This window comes from Bufo gargarizans, chromosome 1, assembly GCF_014858855.1.
Source record: "Bufo gargarizans isolate SCDJY-AF-19 chromosome 1, ASM1485885v1, whole genome shotgun sequence".
Taxonomy (NCBI): Eukaryota; Metazoa; Chordata; class Amphibia; order Anura; family Bufonidae; genus Bufo; species Bufo gargarizans.
This window is the reverse complement of record NC_058080.1, coordinates 746,665,000-746,688,792: the sequence shown is the minus strand read 5'-3', so window position 1 is coordinate 746,688,792 and position 23,793 is coordinate 746,665,000. Positions and strand designations below refer to the sequence as shown.

At 44.4% G+C, this 23,793-nt stretch overlaps 1 protein-coding gene across 1 annotated transcript in view; it reads left to right on the top strand.

The window, feature by feature from the left end:
- LOC122930529 (zinc finger protein 569-like) overlaps window positions 1-23,793 on the top strand; it is a 58,775-nt gene that overhangs the window by 8,858 nt on the left and 26,124 nt on the right. Inside the window, exons 2-3 of the mRNA XM_044283998.1 lie at window positions 11,894-12,841; window positions 20,191-20,312. Of these exons, the coding sequence (XP_044139933.1) occupies window positions 11,894-12,841; window positions 20,191-20,312 (1,070 nt within the window). The remainder of the gene's footprint in view (window positions 1-11,893; window positions 12,842-20,190; window positions 20,313-23,793) is intronic.

Sequence of the window (23,793 nt, the reverse complement as noted above, 5' to 3'; positions counted from 1 at the left end):
GGAGCGCTAGCTAGGGCTTCCTTCAGGGCCCGAAATGCCTGTTCTAGTTCCGAGTTCCATGTGACCGTGTTGGGTTGTTTTTTGCCCGTTGCATCGGTCAGCGGTTTAGCCAGAGTACTATAGGATGGAACAAACTTCCTATAGTACCCTGCCGTTCCCAGAAATGCCTGTATTTGTTTTTTGGTGTTAGGCCGTGGCCATGCTACAATGGCATCGACCTTCCCTATCTGAGGTTTCAGGGTCTGGCTGCCTACTCTGTGTCCTAAGTACTGAACCTCTGTCATGGCAATCTGACATTTGTTGGGCTTAACGGTCAGATTGGCAGCGGACAGTCTTCCCAATACCTGTGACAGATGGTCAAGGTGATCTTCCCAGGTTGGACTATATATGGCTATATCGTCCAGATATGCTAGGGCATACCTTTGCATTCCTTCCAACAGTTCATTCATTGCCCGCTGAAAGGTGGCGGGCGCATTCTTCATCCCAAAGGGCATACGAGTAAACTCATAGAGGCCAAAAGGGGTGATGAATGCGGATTTCGCTCTCACCTCTGGCGCAAGCGGAATCTGCCAGTATCCATGGCTCAAGTCCATGATTGTTAGATAGCTGGCGGATGCCAGCTGATCCAGCAATTCATCAATTCGAGGCATGGGATACGCATCGGTTATGGTGATGTCATTCAGTCTCCGATAGTCGACACAGAACCGGGTGGTCTTGTCCTTTTTGGGGACTAAAACAACCGGGGCGGCCCATGGACTAGAGGATTTCTGGATGACCATTAACTGTAGCATCTCATCAATCTCTCGTTTGATCTCAGCCTGCACTTCGGGTGAGGTGCGATAGGGGCCCTGCCATAAGGGCTTGTGGGTCCCTGTGTCAACTCTGTGAGCGGCTAGGTTGGTTTGGCCAGGGATGCCTGAGAATGTGGCGCTGTGCGCACTCAGGAGAGTGGTGAGCTGAAGCTTCTGTGGGTACGAGAGGTGGGGGTTGATGTTCCAATCATCTGCCACGTCTCGTAGCTCTGCTAGCAAGTCTATCAGTGGATCTGGCTCTTCGGGTTCTAGCTGGCTACACACCGCTAATACATACTGCTCTCTTTCCTCATGTGCTTTTAACATGTTCACGTGGAACAGTTTCTGTCGCTTACCCCCGAGACTCACTAGGTAAGTGACTGGGTTCACCTGTTTCAGAATGGTGTATGGCCCGTCCCAGGCAGCCTGCAATTTGTTCTGCCTGACAGGGAGTAGGGCGTATACCTTCTGACCTGCTTGGTATGACCGCTCTCTGGCATGCTGATCATACCAAGCCTTCTGTTTGGCCTGTGCCTTTGCAAGGTTTCCCGTCACTATGGTCATGAGGGACTCCATCTTGTCCCGAAATTTTAGGACATATTCAACCACAGAGACTTCTGAGGGGTCACCTTTTCCCTCCCAGGTCTCCCGAATCAGTTTTAAGGGCCCTCGGACATCTCGTCCATATAGGAGTTCAAAGGGTGAGAACCCAGTGGACTCCTGTGGCACTTCTCTGTAAGCGAACAGCAAATGAGGCAGGTGCCGCTCCCAGTCCTTCCCCTGCGATTCCACGAACGTGGCCAGCATTTGCTTTAACGTTCCGTTGAAACGTTCGCAAAGGCCGTTGGTTTGCGGGTGATACGCACTGGAAGTGGTGTGCTTGATTTGCATCCTCTCACAGAGGGCTTCCATTAGCTCCGACATGAAGCAAGAGCCCTGATCAGAGATCATCTCGGCGGGGAAACCTACACGCGAGAAAATCCCGATCAAGGCGTCTGCCACCGTGGCCGACCTAAGGGAAGACAGTGCTACCGCCTCTGGATAACGGGTGGCATAGTCCACGACCGTTAAGATGTAGCGCTTGCCAGAACTGCTAGGAATGGGAAGGGGACCAATTATATCCACTGCCACTTGCCGGAAGGGCTCTGTGATCACGGGCAGTGGCTGCAAAGGAGCTTTGCGGGGTCCTCCAGCCTTCTTAACCCTCTGGCAAGTGGTACACGATCGGCAGTACTTCGTTATGTCCGTTCCCATCGTGGGCCAGTAAAAATGGTTCTGAACATGTTTGTGAGTCTTTCTGATACCCAAATGTCCTGCAAGTGGAATGTCGTGGGCTGCTTTGAGCACCTGTGCCCGAAACTCCCTAGGGACTACCAGCTGTCTCGTGTTCTCACCTGCGTCACCTTTTATAGGCTGTACAGCTTCACAGTACAGTCGGTTGTTCTCCCAATAGATTTTATATGGAGTGCCCTCCCCTGGAGGCTGGTTGGCTCGGACCCTAAGTGCCTCCAGACTAGGGTCACCCTTTAAGGCCTGCACGAATGCAGCGCCACCGGTCTCCTCCAGCTGACCAGTGACATATGAAGTCAGCTGTGGAGAGTTACCGTCAATGCTGGGGTCAGAGGTGGGTGGAGGGACGGCTGGTTCTGTCCCCGCAGCCCCATCTGAGCCCAGGTTACTGGCGACACTGGAAGCGTCTACCAGCGCAGTGACACAATCATCATCATCACATGAAACGGTCTTTCTCGCATTGTCATCCGCCTGAGGGTCAGAATCGCCCGAGGGGGTCCCTTCGGTCGGTTCTGAGTTCAGGCGGCTGGCCATGGAACGTGTAATGGCCAGAACAGGTACAGCATCATTTATATCACCATTGCTAACACTAACACACGCATTCGGATCAACAATGACAGGTGCAGAAGTAGGCAAATGACATTCAGTTGCTTGTACATTTAAATCTGATACCTCCCTAGGTGCGTTAGGGACAGTAGAAATAGCAGGCAAAGTGTCCCCGTCTCCCTGTTTCCCCAAAGGGCTGTACAGTACCTGGTTTTGGTCAGGGAGTCCTGCTTGGGCCTCCTGCGCGCTTGCAGGGTATTCGTAATGGGAAACAAGGGTGCCCAAATCAGTGCCAAGCACTGTGGCAACAGGAATATCATCCAGGACCCCAACAACTCGCTTTTGCCGTCCCATTCCCCAATCAATGGTGACTTGGGCTTGGGCCACATGGGTGCGAGTGCCCCCCAACTCCGGTCAGAGCGAGGTACTTTCCCGGAAGGATATCCTTCTCCGTAACAAGATGTGAACGGACCAAGGTGATATCTGCACCGGTATCACGGAATCCGATGACAGTCTGGCCGTTCACAGTGACAGGCTGGTGATTCTGGGATCCGCGGTGCACCTCGGGTCCTCCGACCAGCAATACAGCAGATGAGGTAGGTGTGGAAACGTTGGCCCCCTTATGGCTTGGCGTCGTCGCGGTACTAGGAGGTTGGGCCGGCTTCCCTGCGTAACAGGTTTGCTTGGTGTGACCGGGCCTGCGACACAGCTCACACCAGGGCCTGGTTGTCTCACGGTTCACAGGGCCAGCGGGCCTGCCTTCTCTCCAGTTCTGGGACATGGCTCTATCCTGGTTGGGTACTGGAGTTTTGCGGCTGTCAGGTACCAGGGGTTTGCGGATGTCTGATACCACCGGCCTGCGGGTGTCCGTCATCACAGGTTTGCGAATGTCCGGTACCCGGGTTGCGACAAACATGTCTGCCAGCTCAGCAGCTTCTTTCACAGACTGGGGCTTGCGCTCCAGCACAAACTGTCTCACATCTGTAGGGCATATTGCAAGGAGTTGGTCATGGATCATCAAATCCTCAAGGGTAGCATAAGTCTTTTCTTTAAGAATTCTAGTCCATTGGCGGAATGTGGTGCATAAGCGGCTAGCCACATCCGCGTAAGAGTCTGTGGATCCTTTCTGGATGGCACGGAACTTTCTCCGGTAAACCTCAGGGGTTAACTGGAACTTAGCAATTATGGCATCCTTGATAGTCTGATAATCGCAATCTTGGTCTGTGGGTAGTTCCGCAAAAGCATCCAGCGCTTTACCAGTCAGCTGAGGCGTCAGGTGTAGAGCCCACTGATCCTCAGGGATGCAGAACTGGCGGCACGCTCTCTCAAACGAGTGTAAATATAAATCAATGTCCCCGTTTTTCTCCATAACTGGAAACCTTGCTTTGGGGACCACGGGTAGAGGAATGCCTCCTGCAGCAGGAGTGTTAGGAGAGGAAGACCGCTCGGCCTGTCTCACTTGGGCCAGTTCTAGTGCACGCTGGTGCTGCAGCGCTTCTCTCTGAAGCTGGAACTGCTGCTGTCGCTCCTCTATTTGCTGCTGTCGTTCCTCTCTTTCGAGCTGCATCTGAAGTTGGAACTGCTGCTGTCGCTCCTCTTTCAAGCTGCATCTCCAGGTATAAACGCAAATCCACGCCAGTCAGGCCCGGTAACAACTGCTGGCTCATAGGGCCCAAGGCAGTGAAGTTCAGTCCAGAGCTGCTTGTTCCTTGCTGAGGGTTAGCAGGAGCTGTGGACATGCTGTTATCCAGGGTACCTGCATCACCCGGAGCTGAAGTAGCAACATCAGCACTCCCATAGCTGGCGATGCTGGGTGACGTTGAACGAAGGGGCAGTGAAGCCTCCCGCACGGGATTGGAATTCTCCATCGCTTGGCCGTCTCTCTCCGTCAAAGCTTTGATCAGCTGTGATCGATTTTTGTTCAGAATGGCAATGCCTTGCGACTCACACACGGCTTGTAAGTCGGCGACAGACCAACTTTGGTAATTTGGAACTGAATCAGACATTCAGAAAAGAAGAGAAAAAGAATAGGATATAGCAAAGAAAAGGTGGGGAAAATGTAAACCAATCTATTCCTATTAATGTGTACCGTTTTGCGCCCGGAACACAAGTTCCGCAGGACAGGATACTAAGTAACCACTGTCCTATTGTTATGATTGCGCAAAAAGCTGCACTTGTCAGTTCTTTGTGCTCTGATCTCCCAAAAGCTGACTTCTGCCTGGTTTTGGGTTCTGCTATCCCACCGCTGCCACCAATGTGACGACCACCCGCCAATCCCGTCGTACTAAGCCACAGTTGCCATACAGGTCTCCACTAGAGACTTCTGGAGGCGAATCCACTGTGAGCACAGAAGACGTTTAAGATTGGTTGGTGGGCCCAGACAGGATGCAATCACGATTGTATGTACAATCGGTGAAAATAAAATTACTGATTTCACGCTGGAAATCAAATTAATTTGCTGCCACCACTCTTCGTATTGAATCGGGGCGAAGAGGCCCCGGCTAGCTAATCCTAAAGGGACAAAACGGTTATTTGCAACCTAGCTAGTACATTAGCAATTTATAAAAATAACACAATTTGGTAGTATGTCTTCTGAGGACAGAGTTCTTAGCATAGATCAGGTCATCAAGTAACAAGGGCAAAACTGGACGATGAAATCGCTAGTTTTTATTCTAAAACAAAAATATATACATTAAAGCTGACAGATAAATATACCTGCCAGTTGAACAGATTGGTTTGGATAGAAATAGGTAAGAGGTGGAAGGGAATAGAATGTCTGTAAGTTCAGAATTACCGTGGTAGTGTCCAGTAATAGGCAAAGTCTTTGAAATAATAATCCAAGATGGTGGGGTGCCCGTGTCCCTGCGGGCGGTCGAGATGTTAGACGACGTCAGATGGTAGGTGAAGGACGCAGGACCTCAGTGTGTCACTGTTTTTACCTACTCTGAAGTGGGGAGTGGTTATGACACGTTCAGGTCCAGCCTTGTGTAATTGGAACAGGGGCAGTCCTTTGCCCCATAGGGAGAAAACCTGGCAGCATCTTTGCTTTGCCCATTTCTCCATATCCCGTAAGTCCAATCAAGAAATATAGTTGATATTGATAATCAGTACAATTTTACGTATCATCTGATAACAAATACGACTAAAAGATAATACAGGGTGCCTGAGAACCTTTATATCTCAGAGCGGGAATCTCTGATTTGTCCGCGGGTTTCCTAGAAGGTGGGTTAGGAGAACCAAAACCATCTCTGAAAAGATGGTTCCTTTCACATTTCCATAACCCATGAAATATTAGGAAAATATGGGAAAAATATGAAGCTTATGGATTGAAGAGGACTTTCAGGTCATCTTCCTTCCTGTATCAACCAGCTGTGTGATAAGGATCTGTCCTTTTCTTCTGAAGCTCGCTGCCCAGGCTAAAGGTGTGAGACCCCTGCTGGTATTGGAGACACTATGGCTGCAGAAAGGAAGTTTTTATGAGGTTCTGTCAAGAGAATACCAGATTGATGGGTACTCAACCTGGCATGGGGCAGGAAGATTCTTTGGCAAGAAGGTGCTAATTGTACCTCTGATCTGTGAATTACTCCTTTAGTGAAAGAGAAGATTCTTAGTGAAGGCTCTTTTGTCTTTGTGATTGAGAAATATGGCGCATTTGTGATTTCCTAGTATCGCTGTGGATCGCAAAGCGTCACAGACATGCCTGTGTGTGATGTCCTTAAAGTAGAACTGCCTCCATGGTCCATATTTATCAGACAGATACTTTCTCAAGACATACATTCGGAAGTCAGTTGGTTGGGGGTATTCTATTGTCAATATTAAGGGATGACAATCCAGGGGACCCCATTTGTCTGTGGGATATTTTTGACGTGTTTTGAGCTGGGTTTTTCCCATATTCTTCCTACTCAAATGCATTCTGGTCACAAGAGGTTTTCCCCTTTTTATCTTTCCTTTGCATCCCCTCAACTGGTTTGTATCCCCAGCTAACTCCTGTATTAGGGAGTACATCTGACCAGGATGCACAATACTCATTATTGGTCCTGGTGACACATATGTAATATTGCAATGAAGCAAAATCGAACATCCAACTGTCAGGACAAAAGCAATCTGCAACATCACAGAAGTCAAATTCACATACCTGCATCTGCTCTGTAATGTCTACCCAGAATATCCATGTACCGGTGTCTGAGGCCCAGTATAAACATTGGGCTGTATCTGCTCCCACAAGATCCACACACCCTCCCAACAGAAAGACCAAAAAGGATATCATTATCAGCAGGTCTCAGTATGGGGGGCTGAAAGCTTCTTGCAGTGGGAAGCATGTGTCTCCTTCCCCTTGAGTTTCACTGAAGTGGGGGTAGTTAGCAGAACCTGGAATGGGTCATTTAATCTGGGCTCCAGAGTCTTTCTGACGTGCCTTTTCACCAGTACCCAATCTCCTGGTTGAAAGGTATGACTTCCAGGAATCTGGCTGGGATCTGGAAGTGAAGAAAATACTGGGAAATGTAGGTCAGTCAGATGTTTACACAGATTAGATACATAAGCAGACAAGCAATCATGTTGTAAAGCAATTTCTTGGGGAAAATACCATCCTAACTTGGGGGCACTGCCAAACAAAATCTCAAGGTCTCCTCCTTTTTCACACCACACTTCCTTCTCCTCTTCTGATGCTGCTTCTTACATATCTTCCAGCATTTCCTTGGTGAGAGGGAATCCACGTGGTATACCTGCCTCGCTCCTTGCGACCTTTGATCATGTCTGGGCTATCATTGTCTTCACCGCCTTCCTTTTCCTCATTGCAGCCTCTTTTGCCGCTTTATCAGCCCTCGCGTTTCCCTGGGTTTCTGGAGTATCTGCCTTTGAGTGTGGCTTGACTTTGAGTATGGCCACCTGCTTAGGGAGTGTCAGGGCCTCCATTAACGCTTGCACAGCTTCAGCATGTTTTACAGGAGTTCCACTTGCCATGATGAAATGCCAGATGGGGCCGAAGTCATGAGCTACTCTAAAGGCGTATCTAGAGTCTGTGTATATGTTGGCAGTCTTCCCCTCAGCTATCTTGCATGCCTCAGTGAGGGTTTTCATTTCAGCCTCTTGGGCAGACTTGTCAGGAGAAAGAGGGTAGGCTTGTAGCACATCATCGAAGGAAGTAATCGCATATCCAGTATGATATCTGCCTTGATCATCTGCGTATCAAGATCCATCTACAAACAGATTGAAATCAGGTTTGTCCAACATTGTTTGAGTCACATTCGGGAGGGTCTCAGTCTCTTTGTTTTACTAACTTTGGCATGCAAATTATGTAAATATCGAAGAGCAAGCGCCATCTTGTAATGGCTTCTTTACTAAAAGCAGAACAGCATACGTCATATGTGACACATCAGGAAGGCGGGTCCTCTTGGGGAGGGTGAAACCTTCATGCTTTGGAGAAGATAAGGCGCTGTCTGAGAGCTGGAGTATATGGGAGCCATCTTGTAAGGTAAAGGATGATATCCACATCTCCATCACAAGCACGACCTCTGCTGATGGACTGTATGGTGGTTGTAGCCATGGAAACTAGCAGTATAATGTAAAGGAAAAATGAATCCAGCCAGCAAAGGAAGCAATATGGATAATAACAATTAGTAAGTGGCTTGTATAATAAATGCTATTTACTGAAGTGAGACAACCCCTTAGAACCACAAGGAATCTCCGGCACTAAATACTGCTTCAGCATAATCTGTTTATCATAATCAACACAAGGTCAAGGATCTCATGTTGATTGCATTTGCATGACTGAAGCGATAAGATGTGATTAAGCTTCCTCAGGAGAGGAAACAGAGACAGCGGCAGAGTGGTGACTCATTAGGGATGGAGACAGGCTTCCTGGTCAGACACATGGGTGGCAGGCATCTCCTTACCAAAATCGGAGTCAAGGTGGGTAGAAAGCGTAACCTGGTAATACAATGATTTTGCCTTCCTTTTCCTGAGAGTATACAGGATGGATGTTGTGTTTTTTTTTTTTTTTGTTTTTTTTTAAATAATGGTGGCTTTGCATCCTTCATCAATAAATCATTTGCCTGAAGGCAGTGAAATCCACTAAGTGGTGTAGCAGCGGGTGCACCACCAGCAGCTTGGCCAGGTGGATGTTCAGTTTGCACACAAGCAGATCACTAGGAACGTATGGTTGTTACCTGCTCACACTTGAATGGATGACTGACAATAAAGCAGCGAACAGGAAGGAGGAGTTGTTTGAGCAGGAGAAAGCCAATTATGTTTTTGATGATGACAACAACACCTTACTGCTTGTGGATGTGGCCTGGCTACTAGAATAATGACTGGGAGAAAGAGGACTGTCTTGCTTACATTGGTGGCCAGTTTTCTGACCACGTCTTATTTGTGGCCTGCAGAGCTTGCTCACTGGAATGGTTTTGGTAGCTGGCACCAATGTTTTGAAAAATTCCCACAAGGAAGACGGCCATGCAGAGTCACCACCATCCAATCTTGACCTGGGTCTGACAGCTGTTGAGACTGCACCAACAACTGCAGTGACATTTGCCTTCTTCCACAATAGTTTTGTAGAAAAAAAATGGTCATTTGGACAGTCTACTACAATAGATGGTAATTGTGATGCAGGAATATACACTCACCTAAAGAATTATTAGGAACACCATACTAATACGGTGTTGGACCCCCTTTTGCCTTCAGAACTGCCTTAATTCTACGTGGCATTGATTCAACAAGGTGCTGATAGCATTCTTTAGAAATGTTGGCCCATATTGATAGGATAGCCTCTTGCAGTTGATGGAGATTTGAGGGGGGCACAAAGCTCCCGTTCCACCACATCCCAAAGATGCTCTTTTGGGTTGAGATCTGGTGACTGTGGGGGCCATTTTAGTACAGTGAACTCATTGTCATGTTCAAGAAACCAATTTGAAATGATTCGAGCTTTGTGACATGGTGCATTATCCTGCTGGAAGTAGCCATCAGAGGATGGGTACATGGTGGTCATGAAGGGATGGACATGGTCAGAAACAATGCTCAGGTAGCCCGTGGCATTTAAACGATGGCCAATTGGCACTAAGGGGCCTAAAGTATGCCCAGAAAACATCCCCCACACCATTACACCACCACCACCAGCCTGCACAGTGGTAACAAGGCATGATGGATACATGTTCTCATTCTGTTTACGCCAAATTCGGACTCTACCATTTGAATGTCTCAACAGAAATCGAGACTCATCAGACCAGGCAACATTTTTCCAGTCTTCAACAGTCCAATTTTGGTGAGCTCGTGCAATTTGTAGCCTCTTTTTCCTATTTGTAGTGGAGATCAGTGGTACCTGGTGGGGTCTTCTGCTGTTGTAGCCCATCCGCCTCAAGGTTGTGCGTGTTGTGGCTTCACAAATGCTTTGCTGCAGACCTCGGTTGTAACGAGTGGTTATTTCAGTCGCTCTTCTATCAGCTTGAATCAGTCGGCCATTCTCCTCTGACCTTTAGCATCAACAAGGCATTTTCGCCCACAGGACTGCAGCATACTGGATGTTTTTCCCTTTTCACAACATTCTTTTTAAACCCTAGAAATGGTTGTGCGTGAAAATCCCAGTAACTGAGCAGATTGTGAAATACTCAGACCGGCCCGTCTGGCACCAACAACCATGCCACGCTCAAAATTGCTTAAATCACCTTTCTTTCCCATTCTGACATTCAGTTTGGAGTTCAGGAGATTGTCTTGACCAGGACCACAACCCTACATGCATTGAAGCAACTGCCATGTGATTGGTTGACTAGATAATCGCATTAATGAGAAATAGAACAGGTGTTCCTAATAATTCTTTAGGTGAGTGTAAGTCAGGTGGTACATTAGTCTGTGCTAAATGGATTTTTTTTAAAATAAATTCAGTTTTTTAGAAAAATAATTGTGTAATTGGAAAGAAACACCAGTATAACTGTGACACAGAATCACATGTCATGTACACTAGGCTGCCTGAGGAATGGAATCTTTGTAAATCAATTTAGTAATATATTTTAATTTTTTTTTACTACACTATCTGCAATCACTGTGCAGAAACATTCCCACAAAGCAGTTACCCAGACAGAGCCACCACCAGCAACACTAACATTTCTGCCACCAGCTTGCCCTACTTCTGGCAGCTTTTGAACCTGTACCCACAGCAGCGGCATCGCCTTCTCCCGAGCAGCAGTTTTGTAGTAAAAAGATTTTGATTGGACGTAGTAAACTACAATATAACAGTGAGTGACACAGAATGTAATGTCCGGTACACTAGTCTGTGATGAATGGAATTTCTGTGATTACATTTTGAAAAAACGTTTAAAACAGTGAAGCTAAACGCAGCTGGTCCACTTGTATTACTGATTAATGGAATTTTTGTAATAACATTTTTAACTTTTTTTTTTTTAAATGCCCAGTTGAAGACAGTCTGCTGCAACAGCTTTCTGGAAAACAAATGTGTAGTTGGACAATGTCCACTGCAATGATGTTAACAAAAAAATCAGCAGCCAGTACATGGCTCCTGCACACTAGAAAAAAAGGCATACTACAACAAAGCAAGCGCAGGATTGCCCATGGCGGGAGGCAGCAAAGCAACACACAGAACCCTATATGACCCTTTTACTGTCACCAGCTAAAACCTCTCTCTATAAATGAATGAAATCAATCCATCTAAGTAAATGTCTAAATGATTCCCTATCGGACCCTGAACTCGCTGATAACTTTCTTTTTATGAGTTGCTGGGAGGTCCTGCCTCATCCATGTCCAAGCTTATAGTAATTTCCTTGTTTGTGATCATAGTACCTATGACCTGTCCATATCGTTCTTTCTGATTGGCTGAGGCTGACTGCAAGGCATTATGGGAGGACCCCCCCCTCCCAGGGCAGGGACTCTCCCAGGGTCTTGTGATCTACTGTATTATCACCCCTGCTCTGCTGTGCTCGCTACTGTACTGTGAAATGTAAAATGATTTATGCCATTTTGAGCAATTTTATACTTTATGCACTTTTTACTGTATATAATAAAAGTTGTGATCAGGTGTAAACCAAAAGCTTGGACTCTACCAGGACGTAAGAAAATGTTATTGAAAGCTTTATCAGATTGGAATAACAAATGCAGTTTTTCGGGCATTTTTTTTTTTGGGCCACAATTAGTGGAATGAATGGATTTTACTGCTCCTTCCTGCTGGATCCACTTCCAGCCTAACAGGAACTTTATAAATCTGTCTGCTTAACAGTTTGGTAAAATAAAAACCTAAAATTTTCATTTTTTTATATTAACAGAAATTCCAAGTAAGAATTCCGAGGATAACGTCATGTTGTTACGAAATTATATAGTAGAAGACGAAGATATAATGCAGCACTCTTCAGGAGAAAACCTTAATTTACATCTAGGACTTAACAGTACAGAATTATCATATAATGAGGAACCTTTTCCTGAACAATCGCACGTTGTTATCACAGGTACAGGTCAGAAAGGGGGTGAAAGACTTCCGTGTGGTAAACAGTTCACAAAAAGCTTGGACCTTTCTACACAAAGAACTCACACAGAGGAGAAGCTATACTCCTGTTCAGAATGTGGAAATACTTTTATACAAAAATCTGATCTTGTAAACCATGAGCAAATTCACACAGGAGAGAAACCATATTCATGTTCAGAATGTGAGAAATGTTTTACACAAAAATCAGATCTTGTTAAACATCAAATTTTTCACACAGGAGAGAATCCATATTCATGTTTAGAATGTGGGAAACGTTTTACACATAAATCAGCCCTTTATAATCATCAAAGATTTCACACAGGAGACAAACCATATTTATGTTTAGAATGTGGGAAATGTTTTACACGGAGCACAAATCTTATTGCACATGAGAGAATTCACACAGGAGAGAAGCCATATTCATGTTCAGAATGTGGGAAGTGTTTTACAAATAAATCGGATCTTGTTAAACATCATAGATGTCACACAGGAGACAAACCATTTTCATGTTCAGAATGTGGGAAATGTTTTACACGGAGCACATATCTTAGTGAACATAAGAGAATTCACACAGGAGAGAAGCCATATTTATGTTCAGAATGTGGGAAATGTTTTACAAGTAAACAAGCTCTTATTATGCATAAAAGAATTCACACAGGAGACAAACCATATTCCTGTTCAAAATGTGGGAAATGTTTTACACGAAAATCACATCTTGATGCACATCAGAGAAGCCACAATGGGAGATGTCGTTAGATCACTTTAATTTCAGCTCTCATTGAAATGACCTTCCTGAGATGTAATTTAATAGCGAAATAAAGGTACTGCAACTATCTCTCTGCTGGATCAAGTAAAGTGGGGAGTTGGTTAGATGTTATACTATAATCTAGCATTCATTCTGCAGTGTCCTGTATCCTTATAATAACATGTATCTGTTTTTCTTTTCTGTACTACGATGCTTTCATGTTAATATGGTGACACTCTCATTATATTGGAAAGACTCTGATGTATGGACTGACGAGATATTTGTTGTTGTATACAAAATCTTTATTTTGTTAATACCTTTATTGAAAATCAATAATAAAGATTTTGATTAAAAAAACAACAACAAATAAATCACATCTTATTACACATGAGAGAAGTCGCACAGGAGAGAAGCCATTTTCACATATTTTAACCGCTTCACATCCGGGCCATTTCCCCCTTCCTGACAGAGCCATTTTATGCAAATCTGACATGTGTCTCTTTATGTGTTAATAACTTTAAAATGCTTTTTACTTATTTAGGCCATTCTGAGATTGTTTTCTCATCACATTTAGTACTTCATGACAGTGGTAAAATTGAGTAAAAATTTTTAATTATAACAAAATACCAAATTCACCAAAAATTAGCAAATTTCAATTTCTTTTTTTATAATAGATAGTAATGCCTCCAAAAATAGTTATTACTTTACATTCTCCATATGTCTACTTCATGTTTGGATCATTTTGTGAATGTCATTTTATTTTTTGGGGACGTTAGAAGTTTAGAAGCAAATCTTGACATTTTTCAGAAAATTTTTAAAACCCACTTTTTAAGAACCAGTTCAGGTCAGAAGTCACTTTGTGAAGCTTACATAATAGAAACCACCCAAAAAGGACCCCATTTTAGAAACTACCCCCCTCAAGGTATTCAAAACTGATTTTACAATTGTTGTTAACCCTTTAGGTGTTCCACAAGAATTAATGGTAAATGGAGATGAAATTTCAGAATTTCACTTGCAGAAGGAAAGGAACGCCATATGGTTTTTGGAAGGCAGATTTTGCTGGACTGGTTTTTTGACACCATGTCACATTTGAAGACCACCTGATGCACCTCTAAAGTAGAAACTCCAAAAAAGACCCCATTTTTGAAACTACAGGATAAGGTGGCAGTTTTGTTGGTATTTAGGGTACATATGATTTTTGGTTGCTCTATATTACACTTTTTGTGAGGCAAGGTAACAAAAAATAGCTGTTTTGGCACAGTTTAAATTTTTTTGTTATTTACAGTGTTTATCTGACAGGTTATATTGTGATATTTTTATACAGCAGGTTCTTACAGATGCTGCGATACCTAATATCTATACTTTTTTTTATTTATTTAGGTTTTACACAAAAAAAATCATTTTTTAAAGAAAAAAAATCATTTTAATGTCTCCATAGTCTGAGAGCCATAGTTTTTTATTTTTTATTTTCTGGGCGATTGTCTTAGGTAGGGTATCATTTTTGCAGGATGAGATGACGGTTTGATTGGCACTATTTTGGGGTATATTTCACTTTTTGATCGCTTGCTATTACACTTTTTGTGATGTAAGGTGACAAAAAAATTGCTTTCTTGACACCGTTACTTTTTTTTTTTTTTACGGTGTTCACCTGAGAGGTTAGGTCATGTGATATTTTTATAGAGCAGATTCTTACGGATGCGGCAATACCTAATATGTATACTTAATATTTACTTACCTTTTACACAAAACAGCATTTTTGAAACCAAAAAAATTATATTTTAGTGTCTCCATATTCTGAGAGCCATATATATATTTTTTTTTTTGGGCCGAATGTCTTTGGTAGGGGCTCATTTTTTGCGGGATGAGGTGACTGTTAGATTGGTACTATTTTGTGGGGCATACGCCTTTTTGATCGCTTAGTGATGTAAGGTAACAAAACAAGTGTTTTTTTTTTAGCACTGTTTTTATTAAAAATAATTTGACGGTGTTCACCTGATGGTTTAGGTCATGTGATATTTTTAAAGAGCCGGTCGTTACAGACGTGGCAATACCTAATATATATACTTTCTTTTATTTATTTAAGTTTTACATAATAATATCATTTTTGAAAAAAAATAAATCATGTTTTAGTGTCTCCATAGTCTGAGAGTTTATTTTTTATTTTTTGGGCGATTGTCTTAGGCAGGGTCTCATTTCTTGCGGGATGAGATGACGGTTTGATTGGCACTATTTTGGGGTGCATATGACTTTTTGCTCGCTTGCTATTACACTTTTTGTGATGTAAGGTGACAAATTTTTTATTTTATTTATATATATTTTTTTTTTTTTTTTTTACGGCGTTCACCTGAGGAGTTGGGTCATGTGGTATTTTTATAGAGCTGGTTGTTAAGGACGCGGCGATACCTAATATGTCAACTTTTTTAATTTATTTCACGTTAACCAAATAATAGCATTTTTGAAATAAAAAATTATGTTTTAATGTCTCCATTTTCTGTGAGCTATATATTTTTTTTTTTTTTTTTTTTTTTGAGCAATTTTCTTATGTAGAGCAAATTTTTGGCGGAATGACGTGACTGTTTGTTTTATTGGTACCTTTTTGTGGGACGCCTTTTTGATCACTTGGTGTTGCACTTTTTGTGATTTAAGGTGACAAAAATTTTTTTTTACACAGTTTTTATTTTTTATGGTGTTTATTGGATGAGGTGGATCATGTGATATATTTATAGAGCCGGCCGTCATGGACGCGGCAATACCAAATATGTCTATTTTTTTTTTTTTCCTATTTATTTTCATTACTTATTAGGGAATTATCATTTTTTTACATAATTTTTTTTTTTACACTTTGTGTCCTCCATAAGGTCATACAAGACCTCTGGGGGACATTTAACTTCACTTTTATTTTTTATTTTTTCACCATTGATTTCTCCTGTAACTGGGGCTGACATAGGAGCCCCAGTTACAGGGGAAATACACCCCCCAGAGAGGCTGTACAGCATTATACTACGCTGTACAGCCTCAGTGCAGGGCTGATCGAGGTCTATGGAAGACCCGACAGCTCCTGCACTCTCCTGGCCCCGGCGGTCACATGACCACCAGCATAGCGCTTCCTGATCTGTATGCAGCGATCTAGAAGGCAGGGACACCTGGGAACTGTCCCTGCCTTCTCTCTGGGTTGCCCTGCTGTCACTGACAGCGGGCCCCAGGCACAGCAGTTACACGATTAGCGGATTGTGGATATAAGGAAGAGAAGAAGAGCCTTGTTTACTTCCAGAGCAGTGAAGATGAATTGTCCCCATGAACCTTGCTTCTTATCTCTGTATTCACACCTCCACCCACACTGCGGGAGAGTCCAGAGTGACATGGGGAGAAGTAACAACGCTCCATGGAATTGTTTTAGCAGTATTTAAATGGACTCTCCAGACATTTTGGGAGATCAATCCTTTCTTCTGTCCTGTGGAAGAAAGGTGTTTTAGTTAGCAGTTGTCCACTCGTTGTGCCGCCAATGTTGCAGTCTCTGCTTCGCTCACACAGGCTGCGGGCTCTTCCTCTCATGTCCTGACCAGATGTTTTCCTGTCTATTCCTGTTCTTCTGCATAATATTAAATGCAAGTGAACAGGAAAGGAACCTATTATCATGACCGGCGTGCCGATCACATACGTGACGCAAAGGGAGGGAAAAGGGAAGGCCATGTCCAAGGGAGAGGGAAAGTTGGTGACCCCTAACTCGCCTTGAGGCTGGCACCTGACTGCCCTGACGTCCCTAGATGGGTTTCTCACCCATACGCCGATCGTGTGCCTAAACCCTGGCTTTCCCTAAGATGAGCCCTAAGTAGTGAATAGGGCGGTGGGAACACTAGTCCGCACCACTAACACTAAAGGAAAACACCAAGGGGAGGACAGACAATACAGACAACATATAATCCCAGGTGGGCGACAACAGAAGACAACAAAAAGCCCAACAGGGATCCGGAGGGTAGCACTCTGGAACAACAACCAGGATTCACAGCTCCAGTGGGTCAGTATAGATGTCCAGGCAGGAAGCTCTATATCTGGCAACCAGAGAAGTGGGAGAGGGGAATATAGGGAGGTTGGGAGTGACAGACAAGAAACAGCTGAGGAGAAGAATCTACGGATCCCTGAGTGAGACAAAAAGGATTGCAAGGCAAACACAGAAAGCTACCATTAAGAAGCAGCACGATCTTTAGACATAGAGCGCGCAGCCACCCGCTGCGACTTCCTGACCCCGGGTATAACTGAGTCAGACGTGGCTCTTGACACCCTCGGGACACCTATCCTGTCGGGATCCCCCGCCTGTGGGGGTGCAGCGGAGTCTGCTTTTCAGTGAGCAGGTACGTACTAAAGTGTCTTCCATGACACAGAAGAAAAGACGGGTTTAATAAAAATAAAAAAAACAGGAGAACCCTTATAAATGTAAAAGGAAATCTTATATTTGCGTCAAGACATGTTGATGAATAATTGGTATTTTGAATGTCTCAGATAAGTACTGGCCGGTAGGTCGCCCGCTCGTTTATGCTCTGCTTGTTGAAGATCGAATACATGTAATACAATTTCTTCTTTTTACCAACACATTTTATTGGATTTTCTCAATACAATTCCAACCCCGAGTGTGAGAAGTAATTAAAGTATAAGAAAAGTATGTAAAATGTACACCTGCACAAGAGCAACTCAGTTATACCGCTATATGGTCACAGTATAATCAAACTATTTATCTCTGGGAGATTCACAGCTGGTGCTGGGCTTTAATCTGGAGCACTGTGCATGTACACTGCAGGATTCAAGTTTCTGCTCCTACAATTTAGCCAGGAGCAGGCCCTGTGTCTTTGCCCGTCACTGACAGCCGAAGACCAGGAGGAGTAGACAGAATTGATTTATTACCGCTTTTGCCTTCTCCTTTCCTTACTACATAGCGTTTAATGAGTTCAGTTTCACATCTACTGCAGCAATTCCGGCAGGCTGTTCCTGCATAGAAGCATGGAGTTCTCTGAATCCGGCACTGCCCAATGCAACCAGAATTCCCGCTGGCCCCATTAACTATAGTGGGGTCCGGCAGATGTTCAGAGAATTGGCCGGACACAAACCGTTGCACACTGCGGTATTTGTCCGTCCGATTCCTGGCATTCTCTGCCAGAACTGGCAGCCAGGTCACCCTGTCACAGATGTGAAAGTAGCCTAAGCCACTCCGGGTCATCTTTTGCAATATAATTGGCTGAACTGGGGGAATAAAGTTAGAACTGTTAAACCATCACATCCGCACTAAATCACAAAAATAAACTGTCCAGTCACAAAGACCTTTTTAGGCCTGGTCATTAAAGGGTTACTGACTTTTATATTTAAAATTTTACAATTAAACAGTTATTCTCGTCTCAGACATTTGTGAAGCTGCGAGAATAGGTCTGGTTTACGTAAACAATAGGACAGTAATCTTGGCTATTTCTTGGAAACCTGGATACAGTGGGCTGGATGAGGGGTTCCCCGTTCTACAGATACCTGCAGGTCCCAAGGACGCAGCGTATGCCATACGTTTCTGAGATTGCTGTTTTAATGATATTGAAGATAATGTCATGTAGCATTGCCCTGAAGTGAAATCCTGTGTGACTATTTCTCAGACTTGCTCCATGTTCTCCCACCTGAAGCCGTGTTCAAGGAAGCCTGTAGATTAAGGACACTCCGAGTTCCCCGAAGTTCTCTGTAACAACCATTGATTGTATTGTTGAATTGTCATAGACTGGACTATTTTTGTTCTCGACCAGTGTTTAACAATAAAAGGTTTTCCTTTGTCAAATAAGTTTTGCTGTTTCGGTCTGTTGTTCCACGTATGCCATATCTAGACACAACAATTTCTGTAGCTGTAATACTAGTTTTCTTCAAATTTGTTGTCGATGGTGGACAGTGTTCATTGATGAAGAACACCACCCTGATTAAAGGGATGATTCCTCAAGATAAATTAGTGGTTTGAAGGCAACATTACATAGTAAAGGTGACAGGGAGCAATCCCGAGTCATCCCCTTGGTTAATTTAAATGATTCCGAAAGAAGCCTTGAGTATAAATTCAAACAGTTTTTTTTTTATATAGGTCCAAGATGAAGACTCTGAAATTACCCCAAACGCTCGTCTTGTCTTGTACCTTCCCCAGCCAGCTCAACCTAACAGTAATAAAGGCTTTTTGTGTGCAGTGCTAGCAATGTGATATACTCACCCATCAAAGGATGGTTCCAGAAAGGGGCAGATTGGCCATAGACCCTACAGGGAATTTTCCCAGTGGGCTGATGCCTAGGAGGGCCACCCAAGCCCTCCTAATGATCTGATTCTCTCCTACACACCTGTTCAGCAGCCACAGGTGCCCTCCTGAGTTCAACTGAATCGATGTCCTCAGGACAGTGATACCGTTCAATGCAGTGGTGGCAGTATTTTGTGCTGCACTGTGGTATTTGGATCAGTTGGGAGGCGGTATATTGCTCTGCACTATGGTATTGCTGGCGCTGCCTAGTTCTTTTGTCCCTGCCGACATATGTTGTCACTGACTAATTATGTTGCTTTGCCTTCTGTCGATTTCGACCCTCCTGCAATATGGGTCCACTTTTGTTTTTATTTTTTTCCAGGGCTACTTTTAGTTTCCAGTCCGTCCCTGGTTCCAGACCTTGTCTAGAGCTTTCAGGATCTTGCAGGGTTTCATAACAGCCACTCTTCTGCCAACAAACATATTAGCATTTTTGACTATAGCTTCAAGTCAGTTTATATCAAGGAAGTTTTCCGCCTTTTTGTAGCAATTTTATATAGGCCACCTTTAGGAATCCGGCATCAAAACCTATGCGTAAAATATTGTAATAGCTCAACAGAGGAGTGTAATCAGTTCTGACAGCATTTTATAAATTCCCAATGTATAGACACCAGGAACAAGTGATTTGTTATTGTGTAGGCCTTTAATTGTTGCCTTAATTTCCTTACTAATATCTTCTACAAGTCATAGACTACCACCCCTAAAACATAGCCTTTATTATATACTATAAAAAAAAAAAAAATAACCCATACTATACTATGGGCTCTGACTCTAGAACTGGCCATATATTCATCATGCCCTGCCTACAAACGGAATAGCCACCCCGATAGGGGGTGATCCCATATTGGAAGCCTCCTTAGCGCCCTAGGATGGCCTTGAATAGGGGATATACTTATCGGCTGATATATGCAGACCAAAGAGAATTGTCTCTACAGTGATGAGTAGATAAACAAACCAGAAGAAGTTTCCAGTTTAGATGACAAGAGAGGATATCGTATAGTATATCCTCTCTTGTCATCTAAACTGGAAACTTCTGTTTTGTTTATTGTGTTCTCAGATCTAAGTTTTGATCTGATCCTGTTCAGGTATTTACCTAACATGTCCCCTGATGAGCCCAACGATAGTACAGGTGAAACGTGCCGGGACGATGACGTGATAAATCAACATGGCGTCTTCTTGGTATAATATGAATTTTCCCTCTATCTGTAATCAGGATCGGTTTACAGGATTGATGCACAAACCTGGATTTGTATTTACTTTATTGTCTGGTATATGTTATAATATATTGTGCTACTCATCACTGTAGCGACGATTCTCTTTGGTCAGCATATATCAGCTGATAGGTATCTCCCCTATTCAAGACCATCCAATAATTCTAGTTTAATTATATGCAAATTACTGTGAGCCAGCCATTCTTAAATGTTGACAATGCTGGAGCCCAGAGGAGCAGAAAGAGTGGGCCTCATGAAATTTGGGCTATAATTCTGTTTGGGAGGAGTCCAGGAAAAACTTTTACAATTTCAGGGTAAGTTGCCCATACCACCTCCGCTCCAATGCTGTACTTGGGTTGGACCTGTTATCTCCCTCCCACTCGGACCTCTACTCCATCCCCTCAGGGGAACCTGACTTCTTTGATTACCTCAATATCTTAGTTTGACAGGTTGAGGTGGTTTGTTCTGGGATTACTATCAGTTTGTGTGGAGGTTCCCACTGCAGCTTCCACAGGAGTCAATGGTGTCATCTGCTTTTGCTTATTTCTGTCCTTATCTTTCTCTCCTAAGAATAGAGACAAAAGAATGATGAGGAGACAGGTGGATTAGTCAGGAAATGGAGTTCAAAATAGATTGGAGGGGTGCAAGAGTTCTAGATGGAAGGCTGTGAGAAGTGGGAAACAGCTCTCATTGTTTGAACACTATTTGTGTGGATAAAATTAAATGTTCTGGACTGACATTCTGCTGTTTGGCCACAAGATGCTGCTATTTCCTAAAACAGCTACAGACTGCATATATATCTCCATATTCATGAGAGAGGTGGAGTTACACACAGAGCCTGGAGAGGAAGAGTAAGGAGACAGCAGCCATCTTAGAGTGAGGCTGTGAGAGACACTGAGGAACTGTGTGAGCAATGAATCTGACGGCATCCAGGTGAGGGAGGATCCCTCAGTGACGACCAGAGCTGCAGCTAAGTGGAGCTGATCATGTCCAAGACCCTGATCCTGTCCAGAGGAAGGAAGATTTCTGCCAGGAGTGCTGATAAGAGCAGAGGAACAAAGCAACATATACTGCGGTACCGCATGCTTGTTGGAGAGACATTTTTTTCTGTTCAGAGTCACCAGCGCATGCAAAGCAGACCCGGGTCGGTAAGATTGTGCATGCACCTTATTACAGTGTTGGAGCCTAGAGACTGAGACCAGGCCTGTAGTTAGTTAGTTAGAATCTCTGTTTGTGTCAGGCCACAAGTGTTACTACTGTTCATTGTAAGGACTCCATAACTTAAAGTGACATAAATTATTGGACAGGTGATAAAATTCCCACAAACTCAAGCCAGGCTGGCATTTTGCTCAGAAGGAATCCTCAGACACATGCTACAGGACCAGTTATGGGAGGGGGAATCCTGTGGAACTTATTGTAAGCTGTTGTGCTGCACCGCAGGCTAGCCCGTACCACACACCCATACAGTTATTATTGTTTTTAAGGTAATAATAGGTAAGGTGTGGCAGTTTAGTTGTGCCCTCCAGTAGGTAAATTACGGCACTTTCTCCCTGCATCCATCTGAGGGCGCTGTGCTGCTCAGCACAAAGGCCTCAGCTTTCAGGCTGGGTGTATGTAAATTGATTGTATGTTCCCAGCATTTGTGGTTGTGTTTATAACCACATTTAAGTAAAATTCTGTTTTGGCAAAACCTGGTGTTGGGGTTGCTTTCCTAGTTTGTGACTTCTCTGTATCCTGGGGAGCCCACCCCGGTACACGGCTTACATCTTGGTGTAGTCTGCAGGATACAGCAACCATTATGGACGGGAAAGCGGCAGGACCTAGCTCAGGGTGCGCCAGTGTAAGTCCAACTTGCCCCAACACCGCTAATACAGCTCCCCCCGCCATGCCCATACCAGTAGGGTACATCCCCATGGGGGAGCTGTTGCGTCATCTGCCAAAATTTGATGGTAAAAATATGATGTTGCAGGACTGGACTGAAAGGGTGTGAAGTGCGTTTAGAATGTGTAACCTGACTCCCGAGCTGGGGGCAGAGGTTGCATTGGGGGCTCTGGAGGGTGACGTCAAATGGACAATGATGGTAATGCCTGAATCCAAGAGAGCAACCGAAAGAAAATATTCTCTCCTCTGGAGAGAGCCCAAGGGGGGCGTGCTAAAGTAGTGCAGCTGTGGAGCCACTTCTTCAACCAACCACAACGAGAGGGCAAGACCCTGATTTAATACTCCAATGCCCTACAGGAGACGCTAAATGAAATACAGTGGCGAGATCCAGAGGCCATGGAAGGTGGACCACCGGCTACTACGAGGCCAGTTTATAGTAGGGCTCTCCAACAAATTCAACAAATTGCAAGAGATGACCCGGACGACGCCCGACATGACATTCTACAATGTCTACCTAGCTGCCGTGGAGAGAGAGGAAGAATACATGCCTGTGGCGGCGATAGTAGTGAGTAGTACCCATCCTACAAGAGGTCGGTCTGCATCTGAAGAGTCCTTAAGGGATGTGGTCCAGGCCCTACGGACAGAATTGAGAGAACTTCGGCTGGAAGTGTCCCAGATGAAGGCAGAATCTCCACAGCCTCCAGAAATGACCCCAGCACCCCGTGTCACTCCACCTAGGATAACTCGGGTGCGGGGGCATGTCAAAAGGGGACGCCTCTGTTGGGCTTGTCGACAGTATGGCCATATGGCCAGAGAGTGCCCAGAACAGATGAAGTCTGAGCCAACATTAAACTTCCGACCGCCGCAGTAGCTGGGCGTCCTGTATATAAGACCTGTATGCCAGCAGCCCCGTTATGGAAGCCGAGTAGGAAGGCCAGAAGGTACGCTGTGTAGTTGATAAAGGGTTGGAGTGCACCCTTATGCCTCTGGAGTTCTTCGAAAGACACTTTGGACATATAATGGAGCCGGAAGATGGAAGCGTAATCAGTCTGATGGCTGCCAATAACAGTGAGATGGATGTTCGAGAGATAGTCTGGAAGCGGGTCCGGCTGTTTGGGCAAGATGTCGGCAAGAAGGGGGTCGTGCAGGTGGACCATTCGTCCTGGAGAGGGATTGACGTGGCGCTAGGTATGAACGTGCTGAGAGACCTAGACCATCAACTTTATGCCACCACACACCAGCCAACCCAGAAGGTTGTGAGAAGCTGTAGTCTGCAAAAGGGCAACATGTCCGGTCAGCCCATTGGACACATGAGGGTGCCGTGGAGGACCCCCGGTGAAGATCCCACCTTGATAAGAACAAATATTGATGCTGCTGGTGGGGCCTAAACAATGATAGAAATGGCTGCAGCTCTCACCTCTGACTTTAATCCACGAAGCACGGAAAAAAGGCCAGAACTGGGCCTAATGGAATATCCAATAGAAAGACAGAATCCAGCTTCTTGTGCAGTAAAAAAAATGTTCTTTATTGGCTCATTGTATAAAATCCACCAAAATCACAAGAAAAAG